This window comes from Larus michahellis, chromosome 4 (genome assembly GCF_964199755.1).
Source record: "Larus michahellis chromosome 4, bLarMic1.1, whole genome shotgun sequence".
Lineage (NCBI taxonomy): Eukaryota > Metazoa > Chordata > Aves > Charadriiformes > Laridae > Larus > Larus michahellis.
In genome coordinates, this window is record NC_133899.1 from 3999147 (window position 1) to 4018131 (window position 18985).

Consider the following 18985-nt stretch of genomic DNA (forward strand, 5'->3'; position numbering starts at 1 on the left):
ACAAATGCTTCATGGTAGAAGTCTTCATCTCTCCTGGCCTGAACAAACTGTGTAACAGTCTCTTCTATCCAACTATCGAAATAATGGTGAAAAATACAGAAAGCAAAGCAGAGGAAAGAGTTATCTGTAAAGGCAAAGCAGCCTACGGTCTCAACGAAAATAAAAATACTGTACCTTATATGACCACCAAAAATATCAGTAATTGGAGTCTGAACAAAGTCAGCCTGTCGAGTGACTGATGATTTGTTGCGAGGTCCCACTTGCTCCCACTCATCCTCACTGCCTTCCCCTTGGTCATCTTGTTCCTCATCTTCGTGAAGGGTCTGAGCTTCTGGGCCATTGGACACTGAGAGTTCTTAAAGTGAAGAAGAAAAAAGCATTGTGGTTTGTTTGGGGTTTTTTTGTTTTTACAAATAAAACACGTATACAGATACAGAATTTGAAAGAAAAAAACCCAATACAAATGATTTTCAGAGGATAAAACGTTTTCATAGATTTGAGAAAGTAAATGAGAACAAATATATTCCAAGCTCACTCGTAGTTGGACACATCTATATATTAACAGAACGCAGCTCACTGATGACTGTATGTAAACAGATGTAGTTTTCTAGCAAAGTTTGATATATTTTTAGTAGTAAATTTGTGGGGTAGAAAATTAGAAAGTCAAGCGTTATTCTGGAAACATAATTATGCCATTATTAAATACAACTCCTTTTCTGCATGGATATTTTACAGGCAACCCAAGGCTTAGCAAATATTTTCTTTGCAAGTGCCAAAGTCAGGAGGCTATAAACTGCACACAGCTAAAGAACAAAATATGGAATGATCATTTTATAACATAAAAAAATTTACCTTACTACAGAGAAATTGGATATCTAGTGATCTTAATTATATACTTGCCTAATACTTGGTAGGACTAACAGTGTTCTATTTCATTTTTCATAGGGGACCCAAACATAAAGCCACTCTAAACTAAAACGGCATTTTAGTCTGCATACAAATTGTTAATACTTCTTCCAAATGAAATTTTTCTCCAGCTTTGTCAATAAGAATTTTAAAGTAATTTAATACGTTCTGGTTTATATTAGATATCAATTAGCCATTAGTCTAGAAGTTTGCACTTTAAACCACTGTTGATTAAAATCTTTTTTGGAAGATCAGTGAAAAAACAGACTGATGTATTTTTGAACTACCACTGAGAGAGCCAAAACCCCAGTAAACAAGTGACATTGCAGGTATTATGAACGGCAGACAAACATACCCATGCTCAAGACAAGACTATTCAATTTGAATTAGCCTTAAATAATGCTCAGTTGAGCTCAGTAAAAATCCGTAATACAGAAATTTGTTGTTTAGGAGGACTGGGGTATATGACATTACTGTTGTCATTCAGAGTATTTACAGAATGATAATGCTTTTCCAAACACCCAGTAACACTTCAGATCATTTGTAAATTGGACAGCATGGACTAATTTTATCCTTTGAACAGACGTTAAAAAATAGATGATAAAAAAAAAATCTTTGAGACCCGTAAAACATCACATTCTATCCCTATCTCAACATCTACTCCAAACATTGCTCCGTATTACAGAATCATCACCAAAAAAGGAACATATTTGAAAGAAATTAAGTTTTCTACCATAAAAAAACCCACTAACTTTCATTATGTGGAGAGAGAAGTTTCTTTAGGGTCAGCATTTCTTCATGTAGTCCATTGAGGATAAATCCCAAGTATTCTTCAGCATCCTCTTGCCTGCCCTGAATAAAATGGGGTTTTTTTTCAATGATTATATGGAATTTTCCCGTCTTCATTTTAACAGAAGGTTCACGACATCGAACATCTAGCTTTCTCCTATTAATTTAGCTAATTTACCAACTACTCTGCCTGAGTTGTAAAGTCATATAACGTTTAAACTCTACTGTAACAACCCTTCATTTTTAACTGGTTCAAAAAGAACCTAGGCATTAATTGGGAACCTACCACCAACAGCAAGTACCCACGTAAACTTGACCTGGATGCAAGAATTTCTGTATTCTTTTCAATACAAACTTGATTTAACATGCAAGTTGGTAATTATTTTTTTTGCTATTTCTTTTAAAAGTAGTATTGAAAGTTGCTATCAAACCAAGGTCAAATCAAAAGATGGTTTGAACCATTATCTTTTTTTGAAGTCTCTGTGAACCTTCAACCACTCCAAGCTGAATCCCAAGCAGAAATGAACAAAACTGCTCATTTCTTAAATATAAATCAATAGGCATCTTCTTTATAAAAAGAGATGTTCCGTTCCAATTATAATTTTTTCATTAATCTGGCACATCAAACCACCAAACTTACAATTAACATCTTCCTATAATTGAAGTCCCAAGACAGTTTAGCTTCATTGAGTGAATGTAGTAGTTCATAATGAACTACCAACTAGTTGATTTTAGTAATATTTAGGCCCAGAACCCGATATATGGCTTTACATTGTTTTAACAACAGTGTCTGACTTGCAATGCAATTACAAAAGCCCAAGATTTGTAAGTCACACCTTTTCTGACAGACTTGACTTTATAACTGTCAAAAGTCTATAAATGTACGTAGGTTCAAAGGCAGCTCCTGGTCGGATGTCTCTCACAATTTTATCACCTAAAGCTGCAAGGCAAAGAGAAGTACATATAAATAGTAAGTTTTTCTACATTATACCTTAACCTTCTGTTCGCATATCACTAGATTTTGGAATCCAAAATTATTTTGTTAGTAACAGTTTTATTATAATTTCAGTGACTCAAGCTCAGTACCTGTAAATGTTTATTTTTTTTTTTTTTAAACATCTTACATCACCCTACATAGACTTACAGATGGTCTGGAGAAGATAACACTCTCTTTTTATAGTCAACACTGACGATTAACAAAAATATCCACAGCCATCATAAATGAACAATTCTAGTTCTATTTAAATTTTTTAATTCTTTTGTATTCAAAGAACACTTCCTTAAATCTTTTATGTATTTGTAATTCTAATAGATCACTTTTCCTCACTGCAGAAAAAACCAAAATACAAACAAGATACAGTTTGACAGAATGTTCAATCTAATGGCAATACAAGGCCTCCAAAACTACATTTAAAAACCACAGAATACAATAAAATGACCTAGAAGTATAATAAGTTGCATAAGACAGTAAGATTTGTTTTACAGAAACAAAACTTAAGCAGCAAACCACAGAAATGTCTGAACTGTTTGGAAATCACTGGAACAACCAGCTCCTCGTGATATTTTCTTATAACGTTACATAAACACATTCCTGAAACTGTTTTTTTTTTTCCTATAAGTTTGTAATACAACAGATTTGGTTTAGAGATTAAAAAAATGAAGCCTATAAGATAATTTATTTGCATTAAAAAAATATTCTATTCCTCTCTACATAATCATCATTTATCACAACCATGTATTAGCAAGAATCATATGCCCGTAGAGTTTTCACACTGAAATAGTGCATAGGGTGGGGAGGAATTAAAAGCCCCAATAACATGCCTGCAGGCAATCTCTAACTGCTAAAGAGAGCTATTACAGCCCCATTTTGTTCCGAATGAACGAGAGTATTTAGTATTTAAGGAGGAATGACAGAATCGAGCAAGCTGATAAACCAAACAGCTGGAAATACGTAAGGAAGGAAACAAAGTCAAATACAGTGATTATCAAATGATTTTGTTAGAAAGGGCATGTTCTTAGAAGACATCTTAACAATGACGCTAACTTTCAACAAAAAGTATTTTTAATTGCATTTGTACATCTGGTCTGCCAAATAGAAGAAAAAGTGTGCTGCAACACCTATGACTTTTTGACGTTAATCACCAATAAGAAAAAGCGTAGCACTGACAGAAAAGCAACAGCAAATTTTTTAATATATCAAGAAACTCCAAAAGTCCGAAGAGCCATGAAGGGGATCAAGCACGAGTATTTAAAGGTCTTAAGTGCATCATACAATGCAGATCCTTACCCCAAAGCCTTCTTACCATGATCTTAAGACTTTTCTCCCCTTATTCCCACTCACCTTGTTTTGCTTTAGGAGGTACAGGCATATTAGTGAACTCATTCATTAAACGAACACTGAAACAGAATGGAAGGAACAACTAGACATGAGCAGCAAATTAAGACTTAGAAGGACAAATAATAAAATTTGATCATTGTCATTACTGACTGCCAGAAAAAAAAAAAAAAAAAAGAGAGATTAAAGACTATCATAATGAAGTCAGAGTAAAGTTCAGACATAAAAATTAACCCAATCACTGCTAATGAAACCAAGGTGTTATGTTAGCTCTAGCAGCTCTGACGGTTCATTTTTGCATATTAAACGCAATTTAAAACTGATATTCCTTAGGCAACAGGAAGTATCTTCCTTAACTAGTCAAGCAGTTGTGTAATACCAAGTTCATTATAAAAGCCACGTATCACCCAAAAAAAAAACCACACAAAAAAAGACTTCTGAACACTTATCAACTTTCAACAATTGCAGTAAAGAATCATTTGTTAGAGATTTCTGAATGAGCTTAGTCAGATGACAGATTTTTATTTTTTTTTTAACAAGCTACTTACAAACTGTCTAGCATTGGTGTTGAGGTACACGGCCGCTGTGACTTTGAATAAATTGGAATGGACTTCATTAAATGATACATTGGAGGGCAAGCAACCAAGGCCTGCAGGGTCTATGCAGTGGCATTAAGGAAATATTCAGAAAATGTAATCTGCATATTAACCAAATATTCAATTATATTTAAAATTATATGCAAAACAAAGCTAACTCTTTATTATGTAGACCAATCCAATAACTACACTGGAAGAGGTGGACGGACTTTTATCACAATGTTAACTAATAATGTACAGAAGTTACACAAAAAAACCCCGGCATCCTTTAACATGCAATGATTTCACTGCAATTTAATAACATCAAAAGCTTTAGTTAAAGAGGAAGGAAACATTTACTGTAGGAACAGGAGAGGAAAAGAACTTTCATAGGAAAGACTTCATAAAATTAACAATTTCAAATTTGGCAAGTGATAATCTGTAACATGTTTTCAGAAAAGAATGGCAGAAGCCAGCTGACAGACTTCAAGTTAAAGGTGATGATTGACCCCCATAACCAACCCAACCCACCGTGATGCGAAGCACCCTCCAGTGTAAAGAGGAGTTTCAAGCAACCAGTAAAACTACTCTGTATGTTGGAATAAAGTACTTTAAAAACATCAAAATCCACGCTACATGGTGAGAACAGTAAACAACAGAAGTGTATTAAAAGACTGGCGGGGCAAGGAAATGACAAAAAAAGGCAACAAACTCAACAGCTAGAGAGATATATTCCCTAGAGAGTGCAAAAATTGATTGAAAAATTCCCATGTAACATTTTAACACTGAAAAAATGGGAGCTAATACATACAATCATAGGAGTGCAGAACTGGCTATGTAAGATAAAAGCTGCCATTTAAAGCACAATTGCTGGTCTGGAAGTAGGTTATTAGGTTCTGCAATGATCACTCTTGAAACTGGTCTCAATATTTTTCACTAGCAGTTAAAGTATCCTAATTGTCACTTGCAGTGAGCCATCGCTAACACAGGAGATATATATTAATAAAAAGTATTATTAATAACACTATCATAATATAGTACTGAAGAAGGAAGATTTGTCACCCAAGGTAAAAGTTATTTTTGCAGGGGAATACAATTCTAATACATCAAGAGTGAGCTAATCTTCCATTCTTTTGTAAAAGGATGATTTTAAACAGTGCATTTACATGGACGATATGATAGCAACAGCCTACCCAACAGAAAAACAAACAATCCACTTACCAAACTGCCACAACAAAGCCTAAGAGTAAGAATAGTTACTTCAAGTACAAAAGAGAAATAACTACTTAAGGTGATGCACAGAGTGATGAGTAAACATCCCTAGAAATTACAAGGAGGTTTTCAGTCATGAGAAAGTTAAAGCTGTGAAATATTTTGACAGAGGTAACAGAGACAAACTGCAAACAGGATTGTGCAACCAACTGCAGGAGAGCCCTGGACACAAGGTTCAACGATCCACAATACCTTTGGATTTCCAGATGCTCTCCTTAAATATTTTAACCACATTAGTAGGATATGGGAAGACAAACACATTTATAAAATACTTACCAGAATAATCCAGAAAAACTTTGACAGGTATAATATAAAATTTTTAACTTAAGTGTATTAATTTTTTCCAAGATAAGGATACAGCATTGATGTAGCACCAGTTTCCTTTGTTGATCAGCCCTCGCGGTTGCAAAGACACTGGTTTATGTATTAGTCTTACATTTTCCAGTATTTCTGCAGAATAAGAAACAGTAAATTGAGTATCGACAAAATGCACATGCTAGCCATCAAAACAAGTATCTGTTGACGCATTACAAAATAATTCAAATCAATTAACAAGATTCCCAGAAACCTGAGCAAATAATTTTCGCTCCATTTAAACACTGCTCATATTTCAAATGAGACCTATTTCTTCAACCGAAGACATCCTGGAATTTGGGTCAGGAGGATACTGGTACAAAAATTAATCATTGTCATTTGAAAACCGAGAAGACCTATTTGTTTTTATTTTTGTTTTCCTAAGGCCAGATACTTTTACATAGATATATAAATACATATATAGACAAAAAAATCCCACTAGCTGTCATCTCTTGCCACCAATTTTACGAAGTATTTCCCAAATTCTTCTGCTTTGAAGAGAGGTGAAGCTGACACAGCAGTCTCAGTTTACAAGTTTCAACATACGCTACCAACAAAAATATCTCGGTGCAAACAGGACAGTCAAATGTTAACATGGGCTTCTGATCAGTTTGTTTCATTTACTGGTTTAATACTTCCAAAAATCTGGGAGATAACAGGCTTACATAATATAATGCTGACTGGTTGGTTTCCTACTTTCAAAAACTTCAGCAATGGCCCAAGTTTAAAAATTAGAAACCACTGCACATAAATACGTCTGTCTCAGTTATGAAACAGAGAGCAACAGGGGGAGTTTTTCCAGGAAGTCTGACCTGTTATTTAGGTACCTAAATAAAAACTGTTTAAGGAAAATATTGGATTTGCTATATTTTAAATTCGCAAAATAAGGATGAGAGGTATACAAGACAGAATAAAAAATGCAAATAAATATAGCAATTGTCTACCAAGGGGATTATTTATTTTTATAATAAATGTGAGGGCCTCTAAAGCCCTTATATGCTACACTGCATAAACTCGAAGAGCTGGAGCTATTCACTCGAAAGACTATCTAAACAGACAAAACAACATGACAAAGGTGGAAAAGCAGAGGCACAGTGCCACAACTGCAAACAAAATCCACATCCTTCTACTTCCAAACTATCTCTTTACCTATAAGATCATATTTCCTGCTGACATCACCAGTTCTAACCAAGTAAAAACATGCCAAAAAATAGAAATTATTTAAATCAGACCTCTATTACATAAAGAGCCTGACACTTGAAAGGGCAGACAGCAAAAAAAGGCGTAAAAGGGAAGACGTTAGTACCTAGTGTTGAAATACATTTGTCATTAAATTACTAATGTTCAAGTATTGCAGAATATATTGTTAATGCAGCAAAGTCTGAAACATGTTGTGCACACATACAATCTTTCTGTTAATACAACTAAGCGCTGTTGAAAATTAACATAAAAATAATAAAAGTATTTATTTTTAAATGTCTATCAATGAGGTTTTACTTTAACTGTATTTTCCCCCATTTTTGTACCATACTAAATAGTAATATTATTAGGACCTTTAGCATCCTCTTGTGGTCATAAAACTGCTTCATAAACAACATCTAAAGCAGTTACAGCCAGTTTTGTTTCTTTTAACATAAAGAATTATTTTAGTGTACAGCAATTACATTTAATACCACATTTTCATCTTGCACCCCACATTTACACAATAATTAGAAGACCTTTTACAAGAGTTATCAGAAGAAAACTACACTTCCAACCATGAGAAAACTTTCTTAAAATTTCAAACCCTATTATAAAGCACATGTCACTAACCAGAAAGAATTCACATCCCCTATGGCGGATACTGACTTGTGAAACGTGGCCTTGATTTGAAAACATACCCAGAACAGTACTAGCACATTTAGAAACTTCTGTTGGTACGCAGAAAAACATTTTGCTAAAGTTCATTCACCGGATGGTGTTATTACAAATACCTATCAAATTTAAAATAAAAAAATAATAATAAAAAAAAGGTAATTCTCTAATCAAAGCAAGTCTAATGAAAGAGAAACCATGTGGATGTGGTCTCTACGCTGAAGAGACCCGTGTTACAAGTTAGCAATTTAACGCTTAGCTTGAGACCATCATTCGGCAAATATTATGTGTGTCAGTCAGATCATTCTTCAAATGCGCGCAATGATGAAAAATGCCAGGACAGCGCTGCTGGATAAGCTTGCACAGAATCACCGTCTGCAAGAATGCAGTTTGATAGTACAAGAGGCTAAATTTCTGAAGTTGTTTATAAAAAACCCCAAACCTTGCATTCCTCCATTCCACAGTTAGTCTATAGTCCGTACCTACCTTTATCAATAAGAAAAAATTTTCTACTATGTAACATTGAAACACCTTTGTTACAAATTAAACTAAGTATTTCTTCTCTTGTTCAGTACAGTCTTGGGAGAGCAGCGAATCGGCATCTTCTTTATGAATTTGTTTTACATTTTCGAAGTCACATCCATGATCACTCCAACAATCTCATCTGAGAGAAAGTAAATCCAAATTTTCCATGTTTGCCTAAAAATATGGTTTTCAAATCTTAATTGTTTTTGCTGCTGTGCTATTACATCTTCCTTAGAAGTAATGCCCCAAAACTGGCATTTTCATCAAGTCTTGAACAGCAACAACAGAATTACAGTTATCTTCCATCTTTTCCATGTAAATTGGTATTTACACACACTAGAAAAAAACCCAAACTTCGTCTTCTTCAGCTTTACTAAGGACATTTATCAACTCCCTAGAACTTCCAGATCCTTCTATTCTCTCATACTATTACCAACCATTTGTTCTTCGTACTGTACGCTTGCATTTGATTTCTGTTCTGGTGTATCCTTCCATACTTGCATTTATTGGATTCCTCTCCTTCTAATTTAAAATTATTCCAGATTTAGTCAGATCTTAAATGTTTGTGTTCTTCAATTCATCTGAAATTCTGCCTGCTGTAAACAAATTTTATGTGCATTGTTAATTCCATCATCTCCAACAAAAACACTGCAAGAAAACATGATTCAGAAAATCTTTTTAGATTCTCCCATTGAAATTTTTCCTGAAGTTACCAAGAACAGTTAAAAGACTACTCAGAGAATAGCTAGTTTTCCTATCACGTATTTCCCTAGCTTATTTAGAATGCTATATAATGCATTAGTAACGATCATCAAGTTATGCATCAGTAGGTAGTTAACAGTGAAACGCAGCAAGAAACGCCTGAAATAGGTTTTTCTTCACAAATATGGACAATTTATAGCCTTATGAACCCTTACAAAAGAATTATTAAAATGTTTGTCCTAGCATCTAATTTAGGCTAACATGTATAATTAGTACGTCTCTCCCTTTCTAAATATGCAAGTGCCATACCTGTACTGCTTTACCATTCTGATGTTATCTGCTTGCAGTTTTGCCAAATAAACATCAGTGGTTCATAGTTTGCTTCAGAAGTTCCTTTAACTCGTTCACTACTGTTGTCAATAAAACTTCTCACTTTAGCCACTTGACAAAATTAACTCCTCAGTACTTTTTACTCATCAAAATTCACATGCAAACTGTCCGTTTTATTTATTTTCTAGTCCTGACGTTCAGCTCCTTATCTTGTGCAGCTTCATTTACACTTGAGGACTAAGAAACCAGACATTTGCAGGCTGACTCCAGTAGCATTAAACTGTCTTCAAGGTGCCTGGGAATCATTAGCCTCCCTTGTAATAAATGGTGAAATTAAGGCACAAGGCAGCAATTTGTTCCTGGAAAAGTAACTTATCTTCTTGTGTCCCGAGCACCTGCTCTAAATAAAAACTGTACAGAAGGGACATTAAATCAGGAGATTTCCTGATTTCGTTTGCTGAAGTCAAGGTACCATAGGCCTAGATTTCACCCGTGTTCAGCACCCTATGGCACCTGTGGTCAAAAATTCATTGCCACTGGCACGAGTTGAAACTGGTGAATTCCCAGCAAATACAACAACAGAGAACACAATCAGCAGCTACCTACGAAAAACACGCACAATTGCTATATACCCTTATACAACAACGTTAACCTAGGCAGAAGACTTGACGTGAAATATGTGCGGGATGGAGCAAATGATCTGTCTGGAAATCATAAACAAACTCACGTAACACGGTTTTGAGTGCAGGCGTACGAACAAAGCACTAATGTACCCATTTCTCAAACAGGACGGAGAATGTTATGGAAAAAGAACAGACAATGAAGAAAGTCACCTTTTTCCACAGAGCAAAGCACTGATTACATCGCATCTAGACTTTAAAGTAAACGTTCTACACCAGTAACAGTATTGAATATATGAATTACAGGAATTGCAGCAATTTAACTCCTACCTATATCAGCTGCAGTAAGAAGACTGATTCCTTTTCACTGGAAAAGGATCTATGCTCAGATTATTCCCCTGCAAAAACAGCTAGCTAATAGTGAAGGTGCAGAAGCAAACCGTAGAAAAAGTGTATCGCTATTTTAATACGTTAAAGACAAAATTAAAAGCTCTGCTCCCACCTGGTGGCAAAAACCAGAACAGAAGTAGTAGAAGTCTAGAAAGTTAACGTAAAGCTGAAGCAACTTAGATGAGACAAAAAACCTTTTCCATCTATAGCAAGCAGTTCTAGCTTTACAGTTGTCACAAAATAGTTTTATGGTAAAATTCATTACCAGATGATAGCTCAAGATTTTAAGGGCATAACATGCTCCCCATGTATGTGTTCATGCAAACCATAATCACCTGCTTACACCCATTTTTTTAATAAGTCAACTGGGTTTGTGACACCTACGTGAAAAATACACGGAAATAGAAATTATTCTGACAGCTTTCCTCTCAACAGACAATTTAAAGTAATTAAACTGCTACTGAGTAAGGAGGGGATGAGAGGCACGCATATACTTCTCGGTATTCTGAATAGAAACCTCCAGGTCAACTTCTAGTTAGAGCAGAAAACTTTAACTTGAAGCTGTCGCACAGAACACTGTTGCACTTGTGAATTAGCTTGCAGCATCAATAGCAGGATTTTGCGCAAGCATTTTACATACAGACTATTTCACAGATTTAAAATAATTATTTTTGTTCCAGCACTCGTGAGTCAGTGACAAAATGCAACCAACTGGATTTTTTTCTTCATGTTCTCTGACTGAACCTGCAAAAATGATCTTATGCATATTCTAGCATTTCTCATTAGAGCCACAAATATGACAGGACCAATGGTCAAAAAGCCTTTGCATCACGCATTGCCTGTCCTGATGTACCCTCTGGACAGCTTCTTATGGTTATTCTTTAACAGGCAATAGCTAACATTGTTTCTGAATAAAATAGTATTGTTTAAAACTGTCCAGGATAATTCTTCAAAATTTGAGAGAGAGACCTCTAAAATAGCAAACCAATAAATACAAAAAACTATTTCCTGGATTAGAATTTCTGAAGCAAGACCTATTTAGGTGTTACACGTAAACTCCTGTAAGTGTCCAGGAATTTCAGCTACTTTGGCACAAATATATTAATACTTTCTCTTATTGTAAAGGAATGCATTACAAGATTATAAATACTGGGTAATATAACACACCGCTTTCAGAACAAACTTTTTGAACATGTTCTCCCTACTACAGTAGCACACAGCTGAATGCAGCCTATTTTAAAATCACAGATCACTTAAACATATTGTTTGACAAGTAGCATCTGGGATAATGACATGGTAACGTCTCATTGGAATGTTTACTCAAGGGGACACAAAACTAGCTTATTTAAATTACATCTTTCATAGCAGTGTTTGAACAGTCATCTTATTAAGAACAATAACAGAGGAATCTTCTCTATCGATATTGCACGCTCCTGTTTACAAGCGGAGTTAATACCCTTCCAGCGTGACATCCACTCGTGTGTATTAACTATACCTGCAATCTTTATGGCTACGGGATCCTCTGAAACTGGAACAGGTCCCTCTTTGACTTCAACCTGTTTTTCAGGGACCAGAGTAGATGTGGCAGGAGGGGTATACTTAGTCTCAACATAGACCACAGATGTGGAAGCAGAGGGCTTGGAATTGTGAAAAAGACTAGCCCACGACTTTGCAGGCTGATTAACGGGGACTGATCCTGCAACCGGGACTGTTGCCTCAGTAGTAGGTGAAGCTTCCTCAGGCTTAGCTTGGTCTGAGTCAGTGCTTTCCACAGTGTGCAATTCTACCCCATTGGCAGCTGTGTCCTCACCAGAGGATTCAAGTGTTTGTCCATTAGTAACGCCAAGATTTTCAGTAGTATCAGTACCAGCATAAGACTGTACAACAGCTGTCCTTAAAGGGCTATCTCTGCCAGTCTCTGAGGGGATGCAAAACTGTTCAGAATTAGTAACACGGCATACCTCAGGCTGCCCTGCAGTCCTGGTATTGTCTAGTGCGCTAGAAACAGAATCATCAGAGACAGCTTCGTTAACGAAGTCCACAGAATTGTCCGGGCTGTTGCAAGTCCTTGGTGTGGCCAGAGAGGGTATGTCTCCTGTCAGTTCCGTATCCTCCGTGCTTATACTGTTTAGTCCCGATGAATTTGCATGGCCATTTACAAGAGCTTCTGTGGGAGCGATGCCATCACTGACATCTTCCAAGTAACTGTAGTATCCAGGCGGTCGTTTTTTCTTCTTTTTACGCTCCCTTTGTCCAAGGCCTCCAGACAAACCATCATTTTCAGCGTTAGAACCACTGTCCAAAGCGAGGGTTGGGTCAGTGAACTGGCAGTCAATAGAGTTGTAGTTTGTTTCACTGAGACTATCACCAGGGGTTTTCTGAGCAGGTGCACAGCTGAGAATGAATTCTGGAGCCTGAGGATTCAGAGTACTGGAAATACTGTAGTCGGTGTTATTTAGTACAGATGACTGTGTCTCAATAACTTCATTGACACCAAATTCAATTCTCTGATACTCTTCCCCTGGACAAAAGAAAGCAAACCTGAGTTAGTGAATGACATCTGATCAAAAAGCTACAAGATCAAGGAAAAAAAAAAAAAAAAAAACAGAAAAAAACAAACCCACATTTTCCTGCAACTCGAAAACAAACTTTATTCCCTAAAACTAAAATAATTCTTATTCTCTACCTCAATCCTGAAGAGCATTTCAAAACATCATTTTCTTAAAGACAGAGTATGCAATTTTCCAAATCACTGCACAGTTCTGCAAGTAACACCTATTAAATTCACCTATTAAGAAAAACAATTAAAGCACAACGACTTAAGCAATATTCTGCATTAAGTACTGGATAAGTGTGCATAAAATACAGTGCAATATTTAACTCCACACTTCTAAAGTCAGCCTTTTCCACTGACAATCAGAAAATTCATGCCTTTACCTATTTAACTTCCAAAAATAATTTCCACATGTGGAGTTGGTTTTTTGGTTTTAGGGGATTTTTTGTTTTTCCTGGTGTGTAAAGATTTATCATGACCATTAATAACTGAAAAATATTTTTCATTATTTGTATGAAAACACTGCAATTACAGCTTTTGAAACTCTAGCCTCAACAGCAACTTATTTAATTTTATCACAGTGAATTTATTTCTATATGAGAGTATAATATATATGACTGTATGATTTTATGCCAAGAAATACAACAGATACGCTTCCAAATACGTCAGTGTTTAACTTGTACATAGAAGCAGTACTGAAAAATTTGCGAATAGGATTGTATTGTTTTGGGGAAATTTGGGGTTGGTTTGTTTGTTTTTTTTAATTTTTTTAAATTTATCATGGAACTTTGACATGCTCTTTCAAGAAATGCTAAGAAACATCCTCATGGCAGGCTGCAGTATCACAAAATATCATCGGTCAAAAAGTATTGCAATTTCATGGAACTTAATTAGCTTTATAACGCATGCGTGCTAACTAGTAACACTGAGTATTTCAGTTACAGCTGTTCCCATAACTATCAAATGAAGAGATAAAATTAATGACACTTCTGAATCTCAGGAATCATAGAATGATAGGGTTGGAAGGGACCTCTGGAGATCATCTAACCCAACCCCCTGCCAGAGCAGGGTCACCTACAGCAGGTGGCACAGGAACGCGTCCAGGCGGGTTTGGAATGTCTCCAGAGACAGAGACTCCCCCACCTCTCTGGGCAGCCTGTGCCAGGGCTCTGCCACCCCCAAAGTAATGTTAAATGGAATGTTAAAAGGAATGTTAAAGAAGCTTACATTCTAGTACTTAAAGTTTTGCAGGCCTTTATGATACATGTTACTGTTTCAAAAAGATTAATTTCAATATTTTCTGTTGCCTCAAAGATGGAGGGGGCAAAAAAAAAAAAAAGGAAAGAAAAACCCAAACAAAAAGCCCCAAAAACATTTCAAATTTTTAAAGACTGTTACTGGAGAACTAAACAACATTAGATACTATTTCCAAAGGAATATAAGTGGATACACCACTAAACTTTGAAGATTTTGTGCAACTTACATTATGCATGACTGTCAACAGATGCATATTTAAAAAAAAAAAAAAAACACAACAAAAAGCAAGCAACAGTTCCCAAGAAAAAAAGTTATTTGCACACCTAAGGAAATAATCCTATGGGAAGACAGAGTTTAGTGGAGAACGTTTTGATACGTAACTGTCAACATAACTGTTTTGAAACTCTGCAAATACTTTCTAGGAAAGTCCGCGGATGAAAATTTTATCTTTAAAAAAAATTGTGAAAGAATCAAGAATCTACAGGGTACATATTTTTTAATATCAAACGAAGAGTAACAAACATTCAATGTGTGCTGAGGTCTGACTTACACATGCAATATCAAAACATTATGAATTAATGAACAAATATATGTAATACAGATGTTAATCGCTCTGCTTTGATCTATTAACCTAACTAAATGACAACTAAACATATTTCACATCTCAATTTCAATCTTGCTGCCAAACTAAACGAAATTTAAAAAAAAAAAAAGAAACACTCTCCATACACATCTGATTTCTCTAAATCGTGTTAACAAGTGCCTGAATTTCAAGTTTTCTTCACCTCTCCCCTACATGCATGAGAAAGCATTTTATGACACCATGCCTGTCAAGCCACCATTCACCAACTACTCTGCAATCACCGCCTAGCTATCACCAACCAGAAAAGAGGGCTTATGTTTCTTTTTAAAAAATCAGCAGCCTAGAGGCAGGGAGGTGGAAAGCTGCTGCCTGATATCCACTTAAGAGGGAAGGGCTGGGAGACTGTCAGGCATCGCCCTAATTGTTCAGCAGCAACACTAACTGGCTATCAGGGTTAGACACTGGCTGACCTGCCAGGACACACACAGCTCAAAAACCAGCCACAGCTTCATTTGCTTGGAAATGCAGGGCATGGGTTTTAAGGCATGTGGGACACAAATCCACAACAAAACTATTCCTCATTAGTCCATCGACTTACGGAGCAACTTGTTAGTTCAAGCATGAACCAAGAGCTAGCTCGTTACTGTTTGTAACAGTAAAAAGCACAAGCAACAACTGGTAACACCTAATACTCCTCCAACCACAATAAGAATGAATTAATGGGCACATTTCAAAAGCCTACCAATTCAAAATAGTCTGGGACTTGTTTCTTTTCCCAAATCCCAGTTAAAAAAATAACTGCTTCCAAAGAACGCCGTTTTCCCTTTGTGGGTGAGTTAACTCTACCACAGACAAAAGTGAGAGTTTTCACTTCTGCACTCCTCTCCTGCTCCTCTGCTCTCCGGCAAGCTTCCAGCACTTGTGTTACCAAAAGCTAACCTAGCAAAAAAAAAAAAATAATCCAAGTGTGTACGTTTTCTTCTGTTTTGGTGAATTTATCAGCTTACTGTGCACTAGACAATCACAAGAGCCAACCTGGAGCAAGCGGGGAGCAGAAAGCAAAACGCATCCCTTACAATTACAGCACAATGGTAATTTAGCCGAAGGTGCAACATGAACTTCATACACTAAAATCCTGCCAAGAGCATAACTGATATTCTAGCATCTAAAATACAAATTAGGAAGTTACATCTGAGGAATTAAACTGTACACCTTACCAGCAGGATTAGATAATAAATACCAGCAGCTACTGTATAATTAGTCTGTGGGATGACCAGCAGAAGCTCGTTTGCCTTAAGATTGTGTCAAGTTCCTTTGAAAAAAAATGGGAGGTAATTTTTCCTGTTTGTTTTGACTTTCTACTTTGCTTCTGGGCATCTTTGTTTCAATCTAGTTCACAGTGCTATTTCTGAATAGACTGAAACAGATATATCTGTCATTAACAACATGACACGCATATTGAAACAAGTATCAACAGATGCTCCAAGGACAAAGCCTATGTACACCAGCAAAAGCTGTGCATTCATAGTACTAATTAGTCTCAACAGAATTCTGCATATTAGAGCTTCAGCCTTGATTTGATTATTCCTAGTACGTATTAACAGATCTTCTAATTCCATAGTAAAGTTAAATACTGAAGATAAGTATAGGAAAAAAAATTAGACTACGGGTGGGTGACAACATGGTCAGTGTGCGTCATCTCAAAATTATAAATGTTCTGCATAAGCAAAGCATTCCATTTTAGTTTCCACAGCTTCTTATGCAGCCATCACAGTGACAATATGCATGCACAGTACAGTGCAAGCTTGTTAAAGACATTTTTCAGGCAAAACCTAATTTGCTGTCGTTACCTAATCTCGGGGCTGTGAGGGGTTCTCTCAGGGTCTAGGAATGATCTGAAAAACATTTGTACAAACCAACTTTCTGTATGGCTTGTGAACATTAAAATCTCAGTCTTAAAGAACAGAACTTACATCCATAGTTAGACAAAGCAATATATGACTGGACACCCCTGTCACCAACAACAGACAATTTGTACCATATGGCCCTTTTTAATGAACATTTCAAACTCCTACTTCAAACTACTCAGGGTCCTAAAACTGGTCTTGTACTAAATAAAACTCCTGAATTTTCAGAAACATCGCGTATCTGCTTTCAAATGGAGCCTGCTGTCCTTCTTTATGACTATCTATCTAATTTTCCTTTAAATGCAAGGCCAAAGTTGCTAAGCATAATGACCAAGTGTTCTTAAACATTAATTAATATGTGCATTTGGTCCTCTCAAGTACGTTTGAGAAATGTCCAGTCAGACACCTGCATTAGTTTGAAGGAGATGAGGATGTTGTTTGTATCATTCTCATACGCATGTGGGTAAGTCTCAGCTTCCTTGCTCTCCCCTGGGTCAGGAGGAAAAAAAAAAAAACCCAACACTGATTTACCTGCCACTTAAAAGACTTGGAAAGTTCAGTTTAAGCTACATAGTGATGATCACATGGTACCTCCTACTTAACTGTCAACTTTATATAACTATGAAGTAAGGCCAGGTTGTAACGTGCATGGGTTGAGACAGAGTACACGTCTCATGGGAACTCTGTAATGTATTTTTACATCACGAGTTATACTTTCACCAAAAGAGAAAAAAAAAAAAAAAAAGGGGGAAAAAAAGGATTTTCCAAAAAATGCCTGAGCCAGACGGAAACAAGAGTCAAAAGAACACTGAGAAGAGCACTGCTTGCAGAGCTGTCTTCACGCTGCAACTGCCAGAAAGTACGCTATGGCTCTGACAGGAGGGCCAGCCGAACACCACACACTAGTTACTTATTTCTTCAATATAAGTTTTCTAGCAAACTTCAGCCCCCCGCATTTTTACAGCTACCTCCTGCAACATTTCAGCAAGACATTAGGATAGTGTGGCAGCACAATCGAGGAAGAATAAGCACAGCATCTACCTAATTAGCTGAAGTTCAAAGCAGTATTTTCAAATGCTCTCACGGATCGCATTCAATAAAGATGTTTAAAAAAAACCAACCTGCCAAATATATGCATATATACCTGCTGAACAAGGTCTAAAGATTAAATTTAAAGAGAGGTTGTAGTAAATCTAAGGAAAGTGTCACAACCTTTAAGTTTAAACAAAATGGATGTTGGTTTCTTACCATCGTGAAACTTACCTGTGGACTTAATACCACATGAAACTGTTTCATTGTATGGGGGAAGCTGTACAAAAAAGAAAAGAAACTTATTTAAAGACAAAGCAACTCTATTAACATTTGATATCAGTTTCGTTTGAAACATCCGAATCCTTTAAAAATAACATCATTCTTAAGGTTTGATTTTCTCAGAGTATGTCTTGAACTCATGCTTCTATATTTATCAAATCCCACACTGTAGCTTCAAGTGTCCTTGCAGATTACCAGTTACTGAAAGATAAAGATTATCTTGGTTACACACCAGAGGCTCATCAACTTCTCAAGCAATTCACCTCACAGCATCAGGATCTTCCTTCACCAACAGTAACTCACCAAGATTTTAAAATGAGGAACACATCCTCTTTTTAGAAAAAAACTGAAGAAAGACCAAATTACCTGTCAAAGGATGAAACAAAGTTTGGCACAAACAACAGTCACACCTAATAAACCTTTTGACTCTCAGCCTGGTTCTGCTGTAGCCTTGAAATGTTTCAGCTAAGGTGTATCCGTAATCATATTTAACAAAACCAAGAATTTTGGTTTTGTTATCATCAGCCGAAGCATAATGTAACCACAGCATACAGTCTCTATCTGGATTGTTAAGTTTGTCTGGTATAAAACAGCAGCATCATTTTATGGACTCAATGGTTGATAGAACCCCTGCTACTGTGTAATCACAGCTGGGCAATTTCTAATCCCCCCCTTGCCTTTCCCCAAACTCCGCCAGCAGCTGAAAGCCTTCTCCTGTGCC

General features: G+C 36.3%; 1 protein-coding gene across 1 annotated transcript in view; it reads right to left on the bottom strand.

The window, feature by feature from the left end:
- Positions 1–18985, bottom strand: part of USP10 (ubiquitin specific peptidase 10) — a 55608-nt gene that overhangs the window by 13494 nt on the left and 23129 nt on the right. The window contains exons 3-10 of the mRNA XM_074582802.1: positions 18217–18262; positions 12148–13173; positions 6236–6327; positions 4579–4688; positions 4037–4092; positions 2532–2635; positions 1659–1758; positions 175–355 (exon numbers count right to left, since the gene is read on the bottom strand). Coding sequence (XP_074438903.1) covers positions 175–355; positions 1659–1758; positions 2532–2635; positions 4037–4092; positions 4579–4688; positions 6236–6327; positions 12148–13173; positions 18217–18262 — 1715 coding nt within the window. The remainder of the gene's footprint in view (positions 1–174; positions 356–1658; positions 1759–2531; positions 2636–4036; positions 4093–4578; positions 4689–6235; positions 6328–12147; positions 13174–18216; positions 18263–18985) is intronic.